The 25,298-nt window shown below is 39.4% G+C and overlaps 1 protein-coding gene across 4 annotated transcripts in view; it reads left to right on the top strand.

Moving 5' to 3' along the window:
* Positions 1-25,298, top strand: part of EFNA5 (ephrin A5) — a 211,957-nt gene that overhangs the window by 169,784 nt on the left and 16,875 nt on the right. For all 4 annotated transcript variants that reach the window (XM_074569669.1, XM_074569672.1, XM_074569670.1 and 1 more), the window contains one exon: positions 5,426-5,718. In XM_074569669.1, the coding sequence (XP_074425770.1) occupies positions 5,426-5,718 (293 nt within the window). The remainder of the gene's footprint in view (positions 1-5,425; positions 5,719-25,298) is intronic.

The following is a 25,298-nucleotide window of genomic DNA, read 5'->3' as shown; positions in this document are numbered from 1 at the left end:
TGACATCATCACATCCTAAGGGCAATTACAATGTCGTCCTTTTAAAAGATACTAACACTTTCCAGAAAATGTTTGGGTTTTGTGTGTTATTGCATATACAAATGCCTACTATATACTCATCCCTCTGTTACTAATAATTTAAGCAAGTAGTTTCATAACTAGCTAATAGAAATAAACTAAATTTTCAATCTATTTCTGTATTTTTCCAGTTGAAGCTTTTCCCGTGTCTAGAGCATTTGTAAGAGATATTTATACTGTCAAATAACACTTAATCTACTCGTGGCTCAGCCTTTGTTGAGATACTTAGGGGATCTTCTCACCTGGCTGCCTTTTTCATGATAGTTGTAGGAATGGGCTTATCTCTGAGACCTCTCTGTCTCCGTTAAATTTAGTTAAAACTGTCCTAGTGGCCGTGAAAGTAAAAAGGAGGAGCTGAGTGACCAGCAGTTACAGGGTTATGCACATGTGCTGCTCACAGAAGCCTTTTTTCCTTAGAGAACAGAACAAGTAAGTTTTTGCGGTGCTGCTTCTGAAGAACTGTACATAGAATAAGTCGATTCAGTGCATTTTGTTGATGTTGCTTTGGATTTCAGATTATCATTTGAGAGCAAGGCAGCTGGTGTGAGGCACTGAGCGGTGGCAGTGTCCTCCGCGCATTGGTGTCATGGGCTGTGCAGGCTCCAGGCAGCAGAACTGGGGCCATTTGCATCTGATCCTTTCTGATGCCAGACTGAAGACCAGAATTTTACCAGTCATTGTTAGAGCAGTTATTTGCAGTCTTTCCTGGTTCCCAATGAAGCCTTGCTGCATGCACCTGACTGAACAGACTCCAAATAAAGAAAGGTCGACGTAGTAAAAGGAACATTTTCCAGTACGCTTATCTTGAAGTAGAGCATCTGGTGTGTCGATTTTACAGGAAGGGTTATAGAATATAACTAATAAGATTTGTATGGGAAGCAACAAGCAGAAGCTATTGAAATTTTTTATCTATCTAAATGATAATGGGCAATTAGTGTTATTTGTGCTGTTCTTAAACTGGATTTTTATAGTGTTTATTCCAAGAAAGAAAGGAAGAAAAAAAAACCAAACACACTGTTGTTACATTCTAAATATCTGTTTAAATAAATCATCACTTGTTTCAGTGACCAGCAAAGTTAATAAATTCAAGACAAGCCACATATGCTTCAGAACTTAAAATGATGAAGAGAAGCATGCACACAGACTGTGTACTTTCACTTTTGTTAATGGGTAAACAGAATACAGAAGGCATTAATTACTTTGAAAATGTTTTTCTAGTCTTGTGTTTCTGTGGTTAAAATTACCATGAAGTTCTTTCTCTGTATCCTGAATACCTGGATATTTCATCAGTGGCACTTGGGCACAGAAACATTCCTATGACTGTGTGCTGGAAGCAGCATGCAAGTTCTCTGTAGCAAGTTGATGTTTGTTGGTTATGGAAATGTTTAGGTTTTGAAGCTACTTAACTATCTGTCTCTGTCTTCAAAATAGCTTTTATAGCCCAACTGCCTAATAGCTAGCTTTGTAGTATGCAGTTTTTCGAGACACTGTTTGAATGCCACCTGACACAAAACAAAGGTTAATTGTGCTTGAAGAATAACTATGTTTGCCTATGTGTAAGCCAGAGTGCATGGAGACAAATGACATTATTTGCAAGAAGGTTTGTAGATCCTGTCAGAGTTTTTGAGAAGCCTTTTTGGTTGGTTTCTACCACAACGCAATGTTCTGTTATGCAAAGCATAGACAGGACTGCTTTCTTCCTCATAGTGGGATTTATGTAAAGATCCAGGTTATTGCTTGGTTCCAGAAGGGCATGGGAGTCCAGATGAGGATCTGCCTGAACAGGATGAAGACCTAACTCAGAAAAGGAGAAGTACATCAGTAGCATTGCTAGAGAGCATAGGAAAACAAGCTTTCTATTCTGGATGGGAGAAAAAGAGACAAACTCCTTAAACCTTAACTGCAGTCAACAGGAGATCTGCTGTTCCTGTCTTTTTTACGTGTATATCTGTTAACGGATTCCACCTTCCCTTTACATGTTGTGCTTCTTACCCTATGTAGGTGGCTAAACATTGATAAATGCTTTCATTTGAAGTGGAACTTTCGTTTCACTCTAACACCTGACATTACACTAATAATAAGAGGTTTACAGCCTGTAAATGTTAAGTGTTTTCCTCTCGGATGTGGTTTAAAATTCTTGTAAATGTGCTTCTGAAGTGTTTCTTTTAATAGCTTTGAGGAGTCTGAGCTGATGATTTTTTTTGTGACTTACTCATGGCCATCCCTTGCCTTTCTATTCAAGTTAGAGGCCTTTGTGTTTCCTCTCCAAGAAGGTAAATACAACACCCTGCCTTGTAGCTGGAAAAGCGAGAATGGTCTCAGTTCACTCCAAGAGGCATGCTGGAGATGTCGTAGCCTCTTTTGCAAAAATAAAATTAGTTCTACATCTCTTCCGTATGCATGCTGAGGTTTTGATTACCGAGTTCTTTAAGATACTACAAGAGGGGAAATAAATACTGGCTTTCTGCTTCTTAGTTGGCTTATAATTGCTGTTCAGTATTGCTGTTGCTATATAGAGTGAAGAGACTTCACTCAGAGCAGCTTGATAAAATACCTTGGTACATGTTTTCCCTGGAGCAGGTTCACTGCTGTGCCAGCAGTGTTGGCTAAAGGCCAGTTTAGATCACTTGAAATATGCACGATCTTCTCCCTTTTTTAGACATGTAAATGTAAACACTTTCCGGCTATGGCAAATGACTGTGGAATGAAAATATTGAGAGAGCAGGGGAGCGGGAAGGAAAGGACACTGGGATAAAAAGGTCTTGGTTGTGTGCTTCACCCTCAGACCTGCTTTGCAGGCAGTGCTTGCCTCTTACTTCCCACGTGTTTGACTGGCAAGAGTGGGCTGCGGCGAACGAAGACACTTAACTGCTCCAGCAGTTAATGAGTCTACCAAAATACCAGTGGCCAAAGAGGACATTTGTGTTGCAGTTTTGTTTGATTAACAAGAATACAGTTGGGGACTTTGCCTAAAGGGAGTCAGGTGAGCTCTTTGTGTGCAGTATTGGGTAGAACAGCTCACTGGTGCAGATTACAAGTTTGATTTCATTGCTAATTCAGTGGATTTGAGGTGTGATCAGAAATTTAGTTGTCTGTCTCTTGGTACTTGTCATCTCTGTTATCATAGACTGTGGTTGGATTCTTCCCTTCAAATTCAGCTGTTTACAGTACAGACTGTCTGGGAAGTGTCTGTCTAGACTCTTATTTTGGTTAAAGGAGAGAAGTAGCTGCTTCTGCCGTGTGATCCGTCACATCCCAGTGTACCTTGGGCCTAAACAGGCCAGATGAATTGGATTTGGGAAGTTCCTGCTTCTCTCCATTGACTGAAAGGGAATGTGGAGAAGCAGTTCACATAAGGTTGGTTGTGTTGTGAAAGTCTAATGTTAAGGAGAACACTCTGATTCTGAACGTCTACAATTATGTAAGTGTAGTTCTGAAAGCATATAGTTTCTGTCACAAAACTGTAATTGGGCATTATGGTGAAGGCACAAGCTGATATAAGAGATAACCTTGAGAATCCCGTGAGAAAACTGCATTGTCTGTCACCTGCAAGGTTAAAAAAAAAAAGGCACGCCCACACAAGCACATGCATATATAAAAAAATACATATATATTCATTTTTACTTACTAAAACTGTAATTAAAAAAAAACCATAGTGATACAATTACCAGAATGTGGCTTTCCTATTCATAACTTGTAAGATACTCTTTTTCATTACCTGTAAAAAATGGCATACAGTTAACTGATACAGAGAACAGACACCAATTTGAAAACAATACATTTTTGCAAATGTGTTAAGACAGTATCTATTCTGGTGACAGGTTTTGAAAGCAGTGGAGTACAAAAATATATTTTTAACTGATGATTTAGATAAATGTAAATTCTCCTGGAAGAACCGTGGTTCAGAGAGGCTTTTCCATGTTACAGAATGGAACCGTAAGGCTGTGCACTGGCTGAAATTATACAGATATATCATGCTTTGATGCGTGTTCAGTTTTTCCCCTTTAAAAAGCTATTTTATTGAAGTTAAATTATTGTAGGGATATGAAAAGGTGTAGTTTGCTCTGAATTTATCCTTGGAGGGCCAGCAGATCATTGCTTTTTCTCTGAAATTAGATAGAAGGATCCAGATGGCAGATTTCAAGCCCATCAGGTGTTTAAAATATGCCCCTCAGCTAAAAAGAAGTATTATAGTTAAATCTGTCATGGCCTTTTTATTGCTCTGTGGTACACTTGACAACTGCAGCGGTGAATGAGAGAAGCTACAAGTAGCCCAGTCAGCCTGAAGTGGAGTAGGTCAGTGGTTGGTTTCTTTGCCTGCCCCGGGGAGTTTGATAGACGTACAGACCTGGTTTATGGAATCATTAAATCCATCATGGTATAAGCTCCCATGGAGGCAGTGATTTTGTTCCCGTAGTTTCTTCCAGATACTATGGTAGGCATTAGAGAAGTAAGTGAAAAATGGAGGGGAGAAAAAGGGACGCCTTCCCCACCCCCAACAAAACAAGAGCCCCGCATCTCTAACGAGTCCTCAGTAATAATAATAGTAATAATAAAGTGCATCTGGGCTCGTGCCTTGTGCTGCATTTCTTAGCTGGCACTCATCCAGAACTGTCACATTAGGCTGAGTGCTGATAATTCGTATCCCAGAATCCATTTATCTGAACAGAGCAATGTCTCCACTGTGTACTTTGGGCACAGGAGATGCACTGTTTTTCAAATATCTTTAAAAAGCGATACAGGCTTTTCTTTGCATCTTGACAAACTGCTGCTATTCTTGAAGACAGAGGAAACCTGTTTGTGCTCTTATAGTAACTTTAAGTACTTGCAGTCAAATCAGCTTTCAGCACAGGGGTGATTACTGCCTGATTCAGAGAAGAGGATGTGTTTGGGTTATTTATTTGCATGCATATGTAGATGTTTATTTAGACAGTGATTTGGGGAGGCTGATACAGCTTTGGCTTCTTTGCTTCTTCTTGCTCTTTCTCTAATTAAAAAAAAAAGACCACAACCAAATAAAGCAGATACTTTCTTTGTTGTTTTTTTTTTCTGTTTTAATTCAATAAACCATACGAAAAGAAAGCCTATAACTTGATGTGTGTTAGCAACGGACTCATTTAGTAAGAGAAGAGACCAAAACCTTTACCCAGAAGGCTGTATGATCGTAGTCCTGCGTAAGCAGTCTCTGATAGCTCTGGTGAATTGTAAGGGTTATTTTTGAGAGTGAATATGCATGGCTGGAGTGAAATGAAGCGCTATTAGTGATGCCCCTTTTATGAAAATGATACCCTGCAACCAGGTCATCCTGAGTTAACTGTGCTTATGCCTGAACTCTGTGTGATTTCAGATTCCAGCGGGGCGACTACCACATCGATGTCTGCATCAATGACTACCTGGATGTGTTCTGCCCTCACTATGAAGACTCAGTGCCAGAAGATAAGACCGAACGCTATGTTCTGTACATGGTGAACTTTGATGGCTACAGCTCCTGTGATCACACCTCCAAAGGGTTCAAGAGGTGGGAGTGTAATCGGCCACATTCCCCGAATGGACCATTGAAGTTCTCGGAAAAGTTCCAGCTCTTCACGCCCTTCTCGCTAGGATTTGAGTTCAGGCCAGGCCGGGAATATTTCTACATTTGTGAGTATACAGAGTTTTACCACTGTCGCACAGCAGGTGGAAGAAACCCAGCTAATTTTTCACCTATGCTCTGTGGAAATACAGAGGGCCAAACGGTATATAATGCAGATGTCTTACAGTGAATGCAGGCTTCACTATCCCCAGATATTAGCTAGGAATCTAGCTAGTGAAAATGAGATTAAATCACAGCTTCTTTTCTCACATGAAATAGCGTGTCAGCCTGTTCACTGAACCGTGGCTGACTTTTAAAGCAAAACACACTATTACATTTATTCCAGCACTCCGCTGTCCCCGGATATGAGGAAAAATAATTAATCCTTTGCATGTGAAACTCCTGGATTTTCTTATTTGCTCAGATGAAATACTCTTGTCTCTGTAATATTTATCACCCAAGGGAAATGAGGTCTGTGTAGTTTGTAAATGGTATGGCCATTGATGTCCGTAGTCCAGTGGTATTTAAAGTTGTAATCTCTTAGGGTGAATACTGCAAGCATCAAGCCAAGTGGTTCCTTTTTATTTTTTTCTTTCTTTCCCCACCCCTCACTCCCCACCTTTTTCTTGGACGAGCTGTTTCTGTCAGCGTAGGCGATGTGGGGTGCCGTGGGAGGGGAGTGTGGATGGGCTCACACACCTTCCTGCCCAGTCCCCGGAGCAGTCGGGAGTGCTCTCCCAGAGCTCCGCGCTCTCCTCCGCGGGGGCCCGCGCCGGGCACCCAGAGGAGATGCAGGATAACATCTGGGGCTAAGGAGTGAAAACATCAGGAAGTTAAAAACCCGCGGGTGAAGCAAACGGATTCCCTGACTCCACTGTGGAGTTGATGTTGCTTCAGCTGTCTCGTTTGTTTAATCCTCCAACAAAGATCTTATTTCATCAATTTGTTTTCTACCTGAATCTTCCACTCCTAACAAGTTTTGACTGCTCCAGCAGTAGGTTTTTTTTCTGTTTTTAGTGTAGACTAGAGTTGAAAGCTTCAGACAGACTGTAGATCCCAATAAATATTGCCTTCATATGTGTGGCTGGCCTTTCTACTGTGAAAAAGTCATTCCACGTCATTTCACCAGAGAAACTGAGTATGCATGATCCCTGTTTTAAAGCTTCATTTCTTCAGCGTTGAGATTTTTCTTTTCCCCTTCTAAATTTACAGGGAAATACATTACTAGTGGACAGTTTGCCATTCATTTCTTTTTCTTCCAGCAGATAAAAACCTCTAATGAGTGGTGGGTCAGCATGAGAACAGTGCCTTGTTCTTGTCCTGAAGCATAATAATAATAATAAAAATAATTTTAAAAAGCAAACCATAATGTTACTTAAAACTGCTTTTTAATATGATAATGAGAAATCATGTAAAGATATCAGAGTGAAGTGGATAATTTTCTAGGATAAATAAATCTGTACTGTGTAGGCCCAGTCCTATTCATGTCACTCACAAAAGCTTCCCATTAATGTCAACAGGAGTTTTGTGTCATTCAAAACTCCATTATCAGGCTCCTCTGGAGCACTGGATTTTTTGGTGGTTTGCGGGTTTTTTTATTGTGGGAGTTTTTTTGTTGTTTTTGTGTTGTTTTTTTAATTCAGTTCCTGAGTATCATCGGTAAAACAAGCAGGAATTCTTATGCTAAGGAGTGCAGTCTTTACCATCACATGGTCACAATAAAATGTAGCAAAGGGCTGGCATCAGTAGCTGCAAACATAAAAAAAAAATAACAAAAAATTTGTTTTCTAAATTGTAAAAAAGAAATAGGTATGTTTAATAAAGATGAAAACCAAACATGAAAATGAAGGAAAAAAATATGAGAAATCTGAGCTTGGTCTGTCTTGCTAATAGCTTCGTTGTTAGAACATACAAAATCCATTGAACTCTCAAGCAAGACATTATTATTCAAATACACCCAGGTTGCTTATGCCTGGTTTTCCTCATTTGTAGTTATATTCAATATTTCACTAAAAATCATTATGTATCTTCTATAACATTCATTTAACTGAGTCATTTAACTGTCAAGGGCTCTCTTCAAAATAATTGTTCCAAAGTGCTTTAAAATATGAATAGCTTTATGATATTCAGCTGCATTTAGATGGAATTATTTTTTTTTAATGAAAGGTAAAATAGGAAAAAATTGGTAGCAAAGAGGTGTTCATTTACTAGTAGCTTATTGGCCTGGTATTCATGGAAATTGAATTTTTCGGCATGTTTCAGAGGCACAAAAGCATTTTTCCCCTTTTTCTGTAGCTTAAGAATTTTTTGCCTTCATCCTTCACTCTGCTGAGGACAGAAGCAAGGTTGGCATTACAGCAGTTGCAGGGAAGCACTGTTAACACGAAGTTAACAATTAAATGCAAACCTTCTCAGGGGAGAGTTGTCCATCCTGGAATGTTTTTCTCTTAGTTTGTGCTGAAGAAACAAGATGGTGAAACGTTGCTCCTTGTTTCCTCATCAAAATTGTAAGCAGACTCTATTCCAGGCTACGGAGACTGCCTTTATTACCTTTCTATATCTGCATGTTAAAGAAATTACTGTTTCGACAGGTTTCCTTTCTCCAGCAGATCTGAAACCTTTGCCCTCTCTGCAGGAGAGGGGGAAGGCTAATTATGTAGCATCGGTCTGGTATATTCTATTTAAGGGTTACAAAAAAAGTTGTGTAGTCTAGGCCTCTGGAAATACAGAAATATTAAGTGGTTGGTTAGGTATTTAGCTGGTGCTTTTTTGAAAATCTTCGCAACTTACATTTTAAGGATGTTAGTTGCCCTCTGGCTTCCATTATTTTCAGAAAATGCAATAATTTGAGAACAACCACTGTCTGTCTTTCTGAACTGTTGGTTTTGAAAAAGCCAATTTTCTTTGTTGTGCCATTGCCTTCATATATGGCTCAGATGAACATGGATCTCCTTTCTTTGCATGTTCATTCTAGGAAAATACAAGAAAAAAGAAATCTATCTTTCTGATATCAAATTTACATTGAAAAAGTGAATTCAACATTGCAGACATGCAATCAACAAGTACTGATTGAGTTTACTTTTGAAAGAATAAAAGGTTATTAAATATTTACAGAGAAATTAACTTTTATTTAGTTAGGGAGTGCACAGTGCGAGGCTGGGGAAAGTAAATAATAGATCATGACGTGAAGTCTCAATTTTTACTTAGTTCTTAGCAGGTGCTCACCTCAGGTTACTGTACGTTAGCCTGAAAACAGACAAAATAGTATTACTACTGAAACAGAAGGAAATGAAATATAGAGAAAGCAGATACTAAATACTTAGTGGTGTGACAGTGATTTTAATATCCTTTGGAAGGGAACGTAAGTTTTGGGTATGCAGGTTAATGTGGGTTACTCTACAAGGGTGATGAACACAAAAGCAAGGAAGGAAAAAAAAACAGTCCTAAAACATATGATGTTAAGTAGCAGATATTTTGCTTGGAAAGTGTAGGCTGGATTTGTCTTTCAGCGAGTGAAAAAAGGCTGTCTGTCTTCAATTCAACAGGTGTTAGTTAATGCAAGTACTACTGGTGTTTGTGTTTTCTCATTGCTTTTTGAAGACACGAGGTTAGAAGATGCCTTTTGGAACTCTCTCTCTGGACATCCTGGTCCGCACCAAAAGCTAAAAAATGAAGGTTAACTAAAGAATGTTATTAAAGGATGCTGAGGGAATTACAAACATTTTTAGTGTGTTAATTGCACTTTTCTTTTGGGGAAACATTGTTTATTGCCAGGTCCCCCATTAACCTTTCAATCAAGATCTGATCAGCATAAACACTGATGCTACTTTGACAGCAGTGGGCTCAGACATGCCACTCTGTGATGAATCCTGCTTTGATAGCTGGTTTACCAAAATCACTCAAGATGTTCTGAATGAAATCAAAGCAATTGAAAGGGTTTGGTAAATGTGTACTTTAAAAAATATTTTTGTGTGATAATATTAGACAGACAAGGAAGGTGACCTTTGAAAGGGAATTCATGCTTAGCCTAGTGTGTAGATTAAAGGACTGGTTTCTGTTAGAAAGCATCAGAAGGATTAAGTGCTGGTCCTGCTAAAAAGAAAGCAGAAACAATCACCAGTGTCTAATAGATTTTGACGTTGGTAGTGTTCTTAGAATCCTCAAAGGGAGCCTTAAAAGCTGTTGAATAATTTGGGACTCAGGAGAAATCCATATAAGAAAATGAAGAGAGAACCCACGGAAGTGCTGGTCGCTATTGTTTGAGTTTTTCAAAGGGAATGAATGTCTTTCAGATAACAAGTTGAAAGAAGATGATTTGGATTCATGTGCTTCAAAAATTCAAGTGCCATTAAGATCCTGATAGCAAGAGAAATATAAAAGAGGGGAGGATATACTAGATATCTGCAACTTTGAAAGCTGTCTCATGAGCGTATCATGTAAGGTCTTTGCCCCTGTAGGAGGACCAGTGACTTGTCTTGCTTTCTACTGAAGTACTCATTTTGGACTTCAGACAAATGAGGGAGTGCCCACAGACAGAAAGGATGAGGGACAGGGTTTTCTTTACTCTGTCTTTTTTTCTTTCTCATCTAACATGCTTGACAAAGGCCAGTTCATTTTGGAGGAAAATAAAACATGTATTGAATGTTGTTGTGTGATCATCAAATGACAAATGTTAAAAAGATAGCTCTGTTAGAACCTGGATAAAAGACCTCCAAGGAGCAGTAGGAACTTGATAAGGCCATATGTGACACACTGCCTTAAGGGAAGTGGTGACTAAATGTTCCATACTGGTGGCTATGGATTACTGTAATTTTTAACATTTGTGATTCTTGTAAAAATCCCAGTGAAACTTTCTTAAAAGCAAGTATTTAAATTCCAGTGTTCTGCTGGAAGTACAATTGAATGAATTACACGCAGCCCTTTAAATCCTGATGGACCATTCATCATTCCTTGCTTTAAATCAGTTTTGATGTTCAACAGCTACAACTTAACATCTCAGAGGTGGCTGCACTTCAGTGGTGGGTGAGGCTCTTTGCAGTGGTACTTCCCTGTGATGTTATGAGATTAATAAGGTGAAGCATGTAGATTCCTTGGATGAAAGAACTCGTAGAAGTGGAGAGTATTATTAATAATTATCTGAGGACTTATAACTCTGTAACAGTGTTCTAATTTGATTTCTGAGCAAACTGAAACCTGTTTAATGAGCTGCTGTATTGGAAGTATGCGTTTTGTAACATGGAGCAGATGCCAACAGAAGTGGAAATAACGTAGCAGTGACATTTGGAATAACAGTGTTGTACTTCATTGCCTCCATGTCATCAGCATGTTAGTCTCCCTGTTCCTTAGACTACCTCACCAAGGCAGCATTTCCTCTGCTGATACTATCTGTGTGTCATGATACAAACTGAGTATATATGCATGCCTGTAACCAATAGACCAAAACCAAACTCCCTCAATGAAAAAATGCTTCTGCGTGCTGAGCAATTGTCTGATGATCATGTTTCGTAAGTTCATACTCAACGTTAAACTCCGTATTTTCATAAATACTCTGATTTAAAAGAAGCAAATTTGTTCCTAAGCTACCTAACTCTCTGATATTAGAGGAGGCTGTAAAATAGGAGAATGTTAAAGAATTCTCAGTAACTTTTTCTTTTTATTCCCTGGTGAGACATGCTATGTAGACAAGGTGGCCAAGACTCTGGGCTCCAAATGGCACATGCAGTTCATACTCCTGTCTCCAGGATTCTTGGCAAGTCAACATAAATCACATGGAATAAGATTTTTCGCAGAGTATTCAGAAATGCATGGAATTGCTTTATTCTGACAAATTACAGAAAAATCTCTTCAGACTTCCAAATGTTTCCACTTTCCCTCAGGACAGTAGTAGGTCATCCTCAGATCTACATTATTGGCCAAATGAGATTTTTACTGCCTCTAAAATCTCCCTGGCTTCTCTTTTACATCATGGATATTTAATATTTAAAGTATCAAGTGGTATAGCCAGCTAGATACAGCATTGCTTTGGGGAATTAGGAATGGCTTGAAGGTGTATCAGAATCTCACTCGTGCCATACCTCTATACACAAAAGTAACCAGGCTCCTGATGATGGATATGGGGAATAACATTGCTGTTGCTGATCTTCTGGGGGTGAAATGATCTTAATTATTTGAAGTATAATCAGAATGGCAGTATATTAATCAATTTAAAGAGCCTTGACAATTCAGTCGTAATGGCGTTCAAAATGTGTTCGGGGAAAAATACACCAGAACGGCTTAATGTACATTATGTTTTAATAGTTTTAGGTGGGGATATTATGAAGATATGAGCTTGGATTTCTTCTTATGTTTTTTTGATACATCTGCTTTTAGTAATACTGGCTCATCTTCCTGTATCTTGATGCCTGTATCATTTAAAAGTGCACGTGGACTACCTCTGTCTAATATTTTAGGGTTTTGCAGAAGACGTTCAGCTGTGAGGGACTGAAGAATGCACTATCCTACAGCATAGAGCCCTGTATTGGGACTGAAGTCAGGATCCCTAGCAGCAGCTGCAGCAGGGCTTGCTCTCTGTGTACATGTGGATGTATTTCTGCCTGAGAAATCTCGAGCAGAAATAAAGTAGCCCCAGGCAGGAAAAGACGATGTGTCTTTCTTCAGCATCCTAGGTACTGTAAAAGAATGCAGCTTCTCGTCTTGAAGAGGCCTTAGTATTAAAACCTCGCTGCTGCTGGCTGGTGATGCACAGAAAAGTCATGAACTTGTTTTTCCCCAGGGGAATGGAGTTATGCGTGCGGTTCCCATCGGTACTTCATGGAGGTGGGATCTGACTTCCTTAGGTCATTTCTGTAAACAGGATCAAGAAGTAGAAGGGGTCAAAGTAGAAGTAGAAGGGAGTCAAAACTCCATAAGCACATTAGCAAGGTAGAAAATGTATTTCTTTCTCGGAGAGATGTGCAGAAGCAAAGCATAGGTTTGTTCAGAAATAAAGGTTTCTTGTTCCAGTGAGGTTGATGACAGTGTGTGTAGCTCAGATGTGAGCAACTGACATGGGTAGGTTATTGTTCAGCAGTCTCTTTTGTTAATTTTTCATATACTTAACTTTTAAAAGACTTTTTAAATTATTTTATTAGCAGTTGGATATAAGCAGGAAAATTATAATGCTACTGGGGTTTCAAATTAATCACCATGTGTAAGAATACACTTAAAGTACATTTATAAAAAGTCACAGATATTAGTTGTCAAACCAGTTGTCTGAAGCCTTGAAGTACGGATATTATTTATTTTTTACCATTGATTGATAGTGCTGTGTCTCTTACCTGGGTCTCATTGGGGCGATCTGTGCGATCACAAGACTGCCTCTGAGGAATGAAGCATCTCCTTGACAGCTGTGCTGTGGAGCGCCCACATTCCAGCCCACACGCTTTGCTACGGTACTGAGTTTCGAACTTAAACCGGGAGGAGTTTGGCTGTCTCCCATTGTTGCGCTAAAAAATGCTGCCGACTAGGTAGCAGAAGCAACAGCCACCTCACAGTCTGTTGTAACCAGCTCCCACGCCTGTACGGAATGTGCCACTTCCACCTTACAACAGGAGACACCCTCCTAGGTAGCTTTCACCACTGACCCTTTTTCCCCCCGCCCGAGCAGAGCGATCAGGCAGTATGGTTAGAAATAATTGCCAGAGATAAGGTTCCTCATCTGTAGCGCTGCACCTGTGGTATCTTTGCTTAGAAACATACACCAGTGCAACAGCTTTTTTTTTTTTTTTTTTTGTTCACGGTCCCACTTGAAATACTCAGTGGCAGCTCAAGCGAAACTGTGTAAATTAGTCACTGTCACGTTTAGGCATTAAAAGTGGAATTAGTAATTTATATTAATCACAAATGTTTCTCCAGGTTTTATTAACAACCAGATTGGCTGCCAAAATGCTTTCTGGAAGACATTTTTTTCTCCCAGCTGCCACAGAGAACAAAACAGTTATTATGGGCATTTAGATAAAGATTAACGGTTTCAGCAATTCATTTGAGGAAAACTGTATTTTACCATACATTCCACTTCAGCACAGACCGTCACCGCCAGCATGATTTGTCGCCTCCTTGATAAAATTATACAGTGGAGACACAAGATGGTGTAATTCATTCTAAGAGCAGAAACAGGTTAATCAACAAAGCAGAATGAGGTTAAAAAACAAACCAGACCCACATTTCTTAATTTATTGGCAAGTCCACAAAATTTCCAATAGGAGAAGTGAGATGTCTATCTAACTGCTGTCTTACTACATTTTGGGTCATTTTGTCTTCATGCTTTCTTCTTTCTTTGCCCACATCATGCCTTTTTTTCTTCAAGATGGCTTCATGTGCCCTATTTAGATCTCCAGGAAAAAGTAGTAGAGGTGGCCGCTTCCTATTCTGTGCATCTGCAAGCAGTTCTGTGGAATACTGTAGGCGTGGTCCATGAACTCGGTAGAGGGTGTGAAAAAACGACTAGAATGGTAAGGAAGAGGTCAAAATTAATATTGCAGGGTTTAACAGCAATGCAGGGCAGACTGCCAACGTGACCTTCACACTTTCATGTGTTTTGGACAGACAAAATCAATTTCCTAGCATACTACTTTTTGCGCTTATCGTGTTCCAAGGAATTACAGAATAGACATGCTATATTTTGTTCTGTTATGGCTAGCTTCCTTTTTTCTCCCACTTTTGCGTTTTAGGACGGTATATAATGAAGGAAATCAAAACACAAGTGAAAAATCAGCTGTTTGCTACAGAGGAGACAAACAAGGGTTGAAGGAGAAAAAAGCTCATTACAGAGAGATTAGAAAATTAATTGATTGGTGGCTCTGACAGTTCCCATTGGATGTCTAAGGATCCTGTGAAAAGAAAGTGTAGTCTCAAACATAACATTTCTTCCTATTATTTCTTTCTCTCGTGTAGAGACTCCTCTGAAGCATCATTAGGTTCCAATTATTTTCAGTGAAATATTTCACAAGAAAAGGGCATGATAAAATCAGTAGAGGTACTGTTATTCCCCTGAGAAACTTAGTATGGCTCATACTCAAACAGTAATAGGGAAGGCTTCTGTTCAGCGTCAAACTTAAGAGATTTCCGCAGGGGTGATGCTGTTTCATAGAGGTTTGGAACTCCTGTGATACGGAGTTCATGTGCCCCCTCTCTCCCCCAGATTAGTATGGGGCAGATGATGAATTCACTGGGGTCTGAGAACTTGATCATATCCATGGCTTAAGATAAGTGTGTGTGAAACTTGCAGTGAATCTATTTAGTGAAGGTTCTATTACTATTTTTTTCTTCCTAAGGTAAAGTGTTGGCTTAGAGGTACTGTTCTTTCAAAAATGACAAAATATTTGTAACAATGTTTGCTTCTCTACCGTCTGACCATTTTTCCTATATTTATCATGTATTTATGTAGCAGCTATGTGTGTATGGATTGTGCGCTTTTACATGTACATACATATACACATATATAAAAAATAATAATATGAAAAAGTCACATATTGCTTAAATCTTGGATTAAAAATAATCTTTTTGTGTTAAAGGCTTTAGTTATCCTGATTATAATGCTAATTTTGTCAAACTAAAAATATACATAATTTTAACGCCAGTGAAGGATAAGATGTTTGTAATATAAAATGCCAGTGAAGTGCCTCCTGGGCGTTGTGTTATACTTGCAGTAGATTGTCATTCTCCTCTATGGAATGAGCTGGCCAGTTGTTCTTTCTTGTCCTCGATGTGGCATAACTATGCCATAATCACTACACATCACTTACACTTTCCAAAATGAAAGTGAGGTTCAATTCAGCCCTAGTTTAGATAGGGAACTGCTTGCGACGCTCCTTGGGGTAGAGGTGTGACTGTCCTCTCTTTACTTCCCTGCTGTGCTTAGTTCCCCTTTCTTTCTTCCTGGTAACTAATGTGGTAATGGATGTGTATTAGAGCAGAAACATTCCCACTGAAATCTCTCCTGTTGAAGAAAATGGCAAGAAGGAGCCATTCCCTACAAATGTGCTCCAGCTTCCATGAGTAAATATGTCCGCTTTTCAGAAAGTTTGCCACCAAAATCCTTGGGATGCAAAATATAAAATGTTCATTTTCACTGGAGTTCTCCACACTATGTGTCATGCCATGTTATTGCTGTCGTCTTAAGAGAGGGAGAAACTGCCTTTTCCAGTAGCTTTGCAGTTACCTGGCACCTAATCCTGTGTAGTGGCCAGTGTTTGCTGTGAGGGGTGATTTGAGGGTGCTGTGCACTCTCAGACCCTTGGACGGCTCTCTGCTCGGACACACCAGCTGCTTGTGCTCATCGGAAACAATAGCATTGCTTCTAACCAAAGTACAGGATAATTTGGAAATCCAATAGTCTGTCCCAGATTTTGCACAGGTTTAAAATGTACATTAAGAGTTAGCTTGGGAAAAGCTCATACAAAGGACTATCTAGGGAGAATATTTCTTAATATGCTAACTTAGCTAAGAAGAGATATTTCTGCCTAGGACTTTTTAGTGAACTAAAGAATATTTTGAGTGAAAAATAGTCTTAAACCAAAAATAAATGTCTTGGGATACCTGGTACCACATCGAAGTTGCAGGCAGAAAAGGAAGAGAAAATTTTTGGAACTGTATTGACTATGAGGATGAGGAACATCATGCTTTATAAATGTAAATTAAAATTACACTTTTGATACTTGCGCGAGTACAGCTGGGTTTTCACAAGGTTTTCACGAGGATGTATGCTGTTCCACAGAGTGCTTGTGAACAACATATGGTATTCTGTGTGCTAATATATACATGTAAGTCTGCACTCCACCCATATAAACATGAGGTGAAATTATAAGCACATGTACATTGTACAAAGAAGTCAGCAATGAAAGCCACACAAATAAAACATCAGCAGAAAGTCCCATGAAATTGCCCCATCTCTTCAGCAACTGTATTTTAGGCTGAAGAAAGGCAGTCCTGAAATAATAGCTTTTTATAAGGGGAGGGGGAAAAAAAGACTAAAAGTAGCAGTAAAGGGTTTTTTTCTGTGCTGTTTCATGAAGAAGCGTCTTTTTTTTATTTATAGGCATAAACTTCCCACTGACGGTTTTTGCTCCCATTCGAAAAGTAAAAAGAGATTGTGTATGTACATTGAATCCTAAAAAAATATGAATTTGATTCACTTTAACTGGACTTCTGAAAAAAAAAATCCTGACAACTGTGCTCACAGATTACTTGATCATCATGGTCTTTTTTGAACTTGACCATCAGTGCAAATGACATTGATTTCAGTGCATCTACATTTAAGTGGAATCTTTATCTAGGCATTAGGGAACTGATCTGAAATGCACCCGAACACACAAATTTTCAAAAAAGAAAAAAAAACAAAACAAAAAAACAACAACCCACCTAAACCCAGGGGAGTTACAATATCTGTAATTTATTCTATGTAAATTGCACATATGCATCGTCAATCCTGTTCTTCCTTGATCCCAGTCCAAAAGTAGGTAAAATAAATAGATTGCATATTACAGGCCATATGTCAGAAGTGCTTAGCATTCCCAATTAGAGTCATAAATTTAGAAGTACTTAGCTGTCACTTAGGTATCCAAATAGTTGGCCAGATTTCTAAAATGCTTTGCACATGAAGCACTGAGTTCTTATGAAAATGTGATCTCTATTGCAGATTGTAAGCATCTTGAAAGCATGTCAGTAGGTTCTTTTGAATGGTATGTTTGTATTTTACCAGGTTTTTATGTTTGGGATGTTGTTTTTTATGAGTGTAAATACAATATTCTTATCAACTTGAGCCCCATTTCTGCTCTCCCATAATCAAGGGCCAAGATAGTCTAGCATTGTTAGCTGTTCCTTTCTTGTAACACAAAGTGCAACTGTTAGCTTAGAAACACATAAGAGAGTCATTGTAGTGTTGATGTGGATGGAAACCGACTTGAAAGTACAAGGTTTCTTTTACATTTAACTGGTGTTTTCAGCAGATATCTCTCAAGAGCAAGTGTGTGTCTCTAGATAGCTAATGCTTTAATCAGACGGAAACACCTAGACAGAGAGACCAATACCAGAGCAAGCTGGAGCATTGGGCTATCTTGGCCTTTTGCTCAGATGCCAGTAGAGGCTTGCCATGCTCCTCGGAGGTGGTGGGAGCAGGGCTCATGTGAAGGTGCTCCACTACTCAACAACGGGATTTCCTGTTGGGCTTTGCTGTAAATTGTGTAGCAGAGCCCTGACATCAAGCTGATGGATTTTTTTTGTGAGCCTGTAGGTGGGTCTTTTATCAGCAGTCATGTCTCAAGTGGGAAAATTTTAAAGAAAAATCATTAAAAGAACCCCACTTTTGTCATGAGCCGCTAATGATCATGATCTGTGGATACCATATGAACCTCCTTCTTCCCCAAGCGAGTGCACACGATTTCTGCAGTTGGAGCTGATGGAAACTTGTCTTTACAAACGCCATCACCTTCCATTGGAGGTGCCTCCCACATGTCACTGCTGAGGCTTGGGCTGAAAAGCAGACCTAATGAAGGAGTTTTCCAGCCCTTGGTGCATCTGTGGCACTTGCTCTGCCTGCTGTGCTGCATAGCGCACTGGCCATTTGTTGGCAAGTTCATATTTCACACTGCAGGGAATTGAAATGATTGAACAGACAGGAGCAGAGTTTTATTTGCAGTAGCCTGTGTATCCCTAGACTCTGATTTGGCATAAAACATCTGCTTCATGATCTGTTTCAAGGCCAGTTCCCTTCCGCCAACAAAGGTTACGACTTCAGGCAAGCTGTGCCTTCGCTGGCAGGGGGAGATTTGCCTGAAGACTTGATTTAGTCAGAATCAAAGCATCCTGCCACAGAAATCCTTTTTTCGATTACTTCTGAAAAAGCAGCCAGACGGTAAATGTATTAACATATTAAACAGTGAGTAAAGGAGGCCACTGATTTCTGTTGTGTGGGTTTTTGCAAGAAGTTGATATAAACCATATCTGTGTGTATGTGTGCATGTGTGGCTAGGAATAAACATTCATTATTGTTCTGACAGTAAGAGAAGTGACAGATACTCTACATGTACTTGCTTAACTCTGCTGCAAATGAGCAGAGTCAGTAAGTAAATCTATTGGTTTCAGCTACGGTTTATGCATATTTTCAATTTGCAAAGTTAATTGGTATAATATTGATGCAGCTTGTGTTAAAATCTTAGGAAATAGGCCCTACAAGATGCAGTATTTGGAGATAAATTGACGCATTAAATCTTTTTTGTATTCATGGTGGGGACCTAATTTCAGGGGGTTTTGTCTCCTACCAAAAAAAGTCAATTTTTGAAAGACTGGTACAGATTTCTGTGCAGAAGTGTCATCTTGATCAGCACTTACATAAGTACCAATAAAATCCATGTTCTTTCTTGCAATAACATAGTTAGAGTCAACCTTTATTAGAGTGACTAGCATATTACCATCTATGTACTTCACTGCCATTGATGCACAATCTTTGCAACATATGGCTATATTTCCTCCTCAGAAAAAATCCTTTCTCTAGCTTAAAAAAAAAAAAAAGTAATTGAATATTTGCATATCTCCAAGGAGCCATGCGGGTTAAACTTTGCATTCATCTTCTGCAGTTCTTAGGCCGCTTTTGGTTTAAGAGTAAGAACTATTGCTTTTATGAAGTGCCTTTTTCTATAAAGTCAAAACCTCACAGCAGTGCACAGAAAGCCAGTGCTATAAAGGAGCTAAGTAGAGTTTTTAATAGAGAGAGCTAGGTTGTAAGTGTTTTTGTTCCTATGGAGCAGATAGATTTGGTTCCATCTGTTCCATATTCATAACAAAGGAGCTCACTTGCAGGAGGACTGACTTCCCGGGAGTAGCATGGTAATGATCTTTTCACCACAGATTGAAAGGATCTGAAAATGGTCACTTCAGCTCAGCAGAAAGCAGCTAGCACTGATAGCGCTTCAGACCCACTGCTTTTCTGCAGCTCTGTTTCAAGATGCGTGTTTTCTCTGAACAAAACAAAACAAAACAAAACCAGACCATAAACCTTGATCTCCACCCTCCCACACCGCCCCACCATGTCAATTCTCCTTCTGAGGAGTTCAGGATGTTTTCTCTGACAAAAATGGAATGACATGTTACAAATACAGGGTCAATTTTTCTTTATTTGATCTTGGTATTAAAGGCAGAAGTGAAAAATGATTTACTGCCAGTCTGGATTCTGTCTCCTGAACTTTTCTCATGATCTCTACTTTCTCAGCAAGAAGATTCTGTGAATGAGAAATCCAAAGTCCACAAAATGTGTGCGAAAGTTCCTTGCTGGGTTTCGTAATTAGGATGCTCCTGTGCCAGCTTTGATTACACACCTCGTGGGCTTTCAAAAACAAACAAAAAAAAAATCCAGCTTGATCCAAGAAAAAAATATTCTTGTCTCTGCAGGGTATTTCACAAGGGGAGAACAGAAAAATGCAGGAGTGTACCACAAGCACTCTTACTTGGCTAAAGAACAAATTATTCAGTGACCCCTAAAAGGTGAACTGGAAGTTTACAAAGACCTAAAAAATTAACTAGGAACACAGACTGAGAAGAATCCTTCTGTGTCGTTGGTCAGTCTCCAAAAGAGGCCAAAAGACAGGCCCCAATTTACCGTGGTCATGGCTGGAAGTCCTGCTGGGGCGTGCTGGACCCCATGTGTCTCCGTGTTCCAGGACGGTTAGTGCCTGGGGCAGCTGTGGGAGCGGGATGGGCGAGCAGCAGGCACGCATAGCCTGCCTTAGCTGGCACTGCAGCATCCGTGTAGGCATGCTCGGGGGGTTTTTTTTGGCCTTCCAGCCAGACAGTACCGTATTGTATAATTCATAGATGTGTGTGAAAGCGTCCACTGCCCTGCTTGTTTAAGGCTCCAGATCAAACAGTACACACCTATTTGCAGATCTGATGCTTCCCCCCACCCCAAAGTGAGAGATTTAGTCTCAGACTGGGTTTTGTTGGCTGGTTGGTTGGGAGTTTTTTTGAGTGCTGCATGTTTTGCTGCAGTAACTCAAGGAGAAAACACATGCATTTCAAGTGACTCTTTTCCTAACAAAGGTAAATGAGGGTGTACCCGGGCTTCTTCGGAGAAACTCAGTACACTGAACGATCTTTCAGACATGAGAGGAAAGAAGCGTCTGATGCACACTGTCATGCAGCTCTGCACAGCTGCCAGAACTATATTCCACTGCAGATGTTTGTTGATATGGACTAGCCAGGACCTGAGATACAAATGTAAGTAGCCCTTCATGGTTACAGAATGCGGGACAGGGAGTGTGCACTTCACTGTCAGGGTTGCTTCAGTATGACCAGGCTTCAGATCTCCACCCGCTGGGGAGCGGAGACATCACATTAGGTTAGAGGCGCTTAAATCGAGCTGTGAAGGATACTTTGTGGTTGAGAGAAGTTCATTTGGCAGAGTTTTTGTCCATCTCTTTTGAAGTGAAATATGCGTCAGCAAGGAAGTTTCAAGTAAGTGGTTTTGTGTTATCCCATATTGTTTTCCATATGTCTGATCTTAGATACACATGGGAAGCACCACTAGAAGCTGCTCACAGCTTGGTTACGCGAGTTCCTTAACTGATTAATGTGTAAAAAATAGAGGAGCAAGCTTGCAGTGGGGAGGTGCTTGCTTAGATCAGAAAATAGCGGGTGGAAAAGAGAGATGAGAATTTCCAAATCTGCTTGGAAAGACTGTTAGTGTGAAACAGGGACTTCTCTGGAAGAGAGGTGGAGAAATGCTTCAGTTCTGAGGGAACAATTGTTAAAGCATTCAGGAAGAAAAAAGCTCGAGAGGTACCTGTGAGTTTCAACAGTCTGATGCAGTATTCATTGCTTTTAAGAAATGGTTTCCAAACAACCAGGGCTTTTGAGTCCCACTTATGGAAAAGCATACACATATATATCTAATTTTGAGTTCATCTGGGAATGATCACTGGAAATAGGGCTAAACATCCTGTGGTATACATTAACCTAAAAAAAAAAACGCGCAGAAGGAAATAATTTGTGGCAGAGTAAAATGAAAGGTTAGCTATCCCGTGGGTGTTTTAGACTTTCCCACAGTCATAGTTACGACAGTCTACAGTCCTTTTCTGGCATAGGTGAGACATGTCAAATTCCTGACAAGGCAGAAGTTCTTGATGAGGCTGAGGCTATTCTCACGTATAGGTTGGCTTTTTTGAAATACAGATTTCAAAGCACGAGTGCAACCTGTGGCACTGAACACAAACTAGTCAAGTGAAAGAAAAAAGCAGAGATCTAGAAGTTTAAATAAAACTTCTATCACCTGATACACTGGACAAATTTTGGTTAAAGAGAAAACTTCAGCCTGATGTAATCCAGAATTTTTCATAGTAAAGCTGACAAATTGAAGGGTTAAGGAAACCCTTCTTAAGAACTGAAGAAAAAATTCTGACTCGTATGGTGGAGTGATTGAAGGTTCAATAGTCCCTCTGCAGGACTTGAGCAAACTGGGAATTCACCTGATAAAGATGTACTGTCATTATTATAGTTCTGGCATCTGTTACTGTGTTCGTTTTCTACTCGGTCATGGCCTGGGACACTGCCGTAGTAGGTGTAACAAAACAGAAGGTCTCTGCCGTGAGAATCTTTACTTGTCAGAATCAGAACTTGAGTTACAGTGGACTGTCGTGTGTTTTACAAACTTTAGCTTTTCAATTTCATATCTGGTTTCCATCCTGCACAAATTTGGATTTATCTGTGTAAGCGCATACAGGCGTTTTTTGTGAAGGCTGTGCCAAGGTGCTATTAGAACTGTGCCAAGAGAAAAAGCCCTTCAGAAATCTTTGGAGCAATGGTATTCTCTCTAAGCAGTGTGTTTGCAAACTTTGGGTGTGCATGTGCACTCAAACACATTCAAACTCACATTATTTTTACTGTTTGCCCTCAGTCTGTGCTTGTTTTCTAAATTTCCCCTGTCCTAAGGCAGCTTCTTGAAGATCTTTTCCTGCCTTTACATCTTCTCCCTCCTCCACAAGACATAAACAAGATATTTTGTTGCTTTGCTTGGGTGAGTCAGCAGAAGCAACTTTTTGTGTCTATGTACATGTCACACTCCTAGCACAATACAACATCTATAATTACTTCTGTATTTTTATAAACTGACAGAATTTTCAAGCATAGCATAGGAAGCTAGAAATGTTTCTAAATATTTTAAAAGTAGTGGCAAGCCCATGAAGATGGAGGAGAATGGAATGCTTCTCTATGCTTTAATTATAGTGTCAGCAGTGGTAAAGCTAGACATGGATAATATGAAGTCCATTAAAATATATGAGGTTTAGTAACATGATACAATACCCACAAATTCCATGTGGGTGAACATGTTGCTTTAAAGATCAAAAAGAGAAGGTCATTACTAACAAGACTATAATGTCTCTTCAAAGGATTTACTTATGTCTAGTTCTTAGAGATGGAAATTAGCAAAATGGATAGCCTGCTTGAAGAAAAACATTTTATTTCTAGTGATACCAAGGGAAAATCAAAGTACAAAAGTGCTTATGAAAAGTATGAGGAGGATATATTTTTCTTTAAGTGCTCTATTTGATAGTATTAACTTGTTTTATTAGCAATTTACTCTAATACAGTCTTAATGTTGTACAATAACTGTATTTGGTTTTGTTAATGCCACTGAAAACAGTAATGAGATCTGAGGTTTTTATTTCATTCTAGTTAATAAGTGTTGGTTTTTTGCAATAGAAAAGTATGACATCAGTCATTTGTATTGTGCTAGTGCAGAAATGTTAGCCCTTATTTTATGGTATGTAATACAGTTTGCATTTATGAAAGAGAAACCTGCGTATATGAGAGAAAGCCTGCAGATATTTCATGTGTGAGCAACTATATGATCTACTCATCTATACCTCCTTATATTTCACATGAGTTTACGTACAACAAGAAGTCCATTCAAAGTAGCATATGCCTTTCATGTATTTGCAGCTAAGCTTTGTCTGTTTTTTAATGAGAAGAAACACCATAGAGGCAAGACTGATTCTCTGGGAAGCTCAGGTTGCAGTTAGATGACAGCTTTGCACTGGTTCATAAACAAACGTAACTGTTCGTTCTTTTATGGAAAAAAAAAAAAAGGTCTTTGCAAAGAACAGCTGAACTTGGTTCTCGTCTTGGTTGAGGGCTTGGTTCATAGGAGCAGCTCAGACAGGGTTGGTTTTTTTCTGCAGCTGAAATGTCTGCTTTGTTTTCTCCTGAAGGTGTGAAGGGTACAGGCTGCCCTGCACCGAGGTGATTTTGTGTTTTCCTGAACTCAACTGGACTTGGCAACTTGGGAGGACAGATGATAACAGTATGACTGTAATAAACCTTTGGACTGGATCCAAAAGCGATGCTGTCTGCCTCGTGTGAGCCCTCAGCAGCTGCTCACCTCTGGAGGTGCCCAGCGCCGTGAAGGACTGGGCTTTGGGATGCTTTGGTGTTTTGCACTAAAAAAGTCTGACTCCAGTACACCAGCCAGGCCAACAACAGAGAGGTCTTGTCATTAAATCATCCTCCAGAGCAGATAAACCATGCTAAGAGGAAATAGTGGACAAATGGCTTAATTAAACTCGAAGTCCATGTTTTACATCTATTATCATAAACAATTTGGTTTTGTTTTATATGACTTTGGTATGAAACCTACTTTCAATCCATGCAGACTTCAACCAGATGTATAAACTGGAGTGGATTAGAAACTGCAAGAAAAATTATATTCTTCCTGGCCGAGCATTTGCAATGGGACGGTTAATTCAGCAGTAACTGCTAATGCAGAAACAGTAACTGTGTATTACTTTCTTCCAAGAGCTCTCACTAAAATAGCATTTGTCTGGCAAGTCATTTCCATTTACTAGGCTGTTTTTAGGGGATCTGTGAAATAGAGTCACTTGTGAGATAGGCCATAGTAATCTAGTGTTTTTGCACAGTGCAAAGCTAATGAAAACTAGATATAAGACATTAGGAAATAAAAGCGGTATTTCACAATCAGCTGCTTGTGCACACAGCTTTTATCAAGTCTTTTTCTCCGTTGGTGTGCAGTTTGTGACACCTATTTTGCATGAAGTACAGAATGTAAGTCTGTGTACGTGTGTAGGCACGTATGTACACACACACAGAGATGAGTACAGAAATACGATATGATTGTTTTTACCTTCACTTCATACAGATATAGTTGAACATGCCGGAGTAAAGCAAAATATGCATTTGCATTAGGAGCCTTTTAATACTGTGGATTTTAAAACGTCATTTGGAAATACTAGTACCCATAGTACTTTGCCTGTATTGAGGCACAGGCAGTATTAGCTGTGACCTTGCATCTGTTTCTTTGATTGTTTATTTATTTATTTTACTTGTTAGATATATTTTTCTTAATTTTCAAGTGATGTTGGCAGTCCTAGATGAGGTGGTTTTCCAGACGAGATTCTCTCTCTCTCTGTTGGCTTGAGATTTCTGAGACTTTAACTTGGTGAGTAATTTCTTTTGGTGATGTCATCGCGGTGATGACTAAATACAGCGAGATGGTAGACTCGGCAATAGCAAAGGTACAAATAAGTCTAGGCACTTTTTTTTTAGTTTTTTTTTTTTTTACTGAGGTAAGCGTGCCTAATTATTAGGTATGAAAAATGAGTAAGTC

Source organism: Larus michahellis, chromosome Z (assembly GCF_964199755.1).
Source record: "Larus michahellis chromosome Z, bLarMic1.1, whole genome shotgun sequence".
Classification (NCBI taxonomy): domain Eukaryota; kingdom Metazoa; phylum Chordata; class Aves; order Charadriiformes; family Laridae; genus Larus; species Larus michahellis.
The sequence above is the reverse complement of the archived record's forward strand: the minus strand, read 5'-3'. Positions and strand labels throughout refer to the sequence as shown.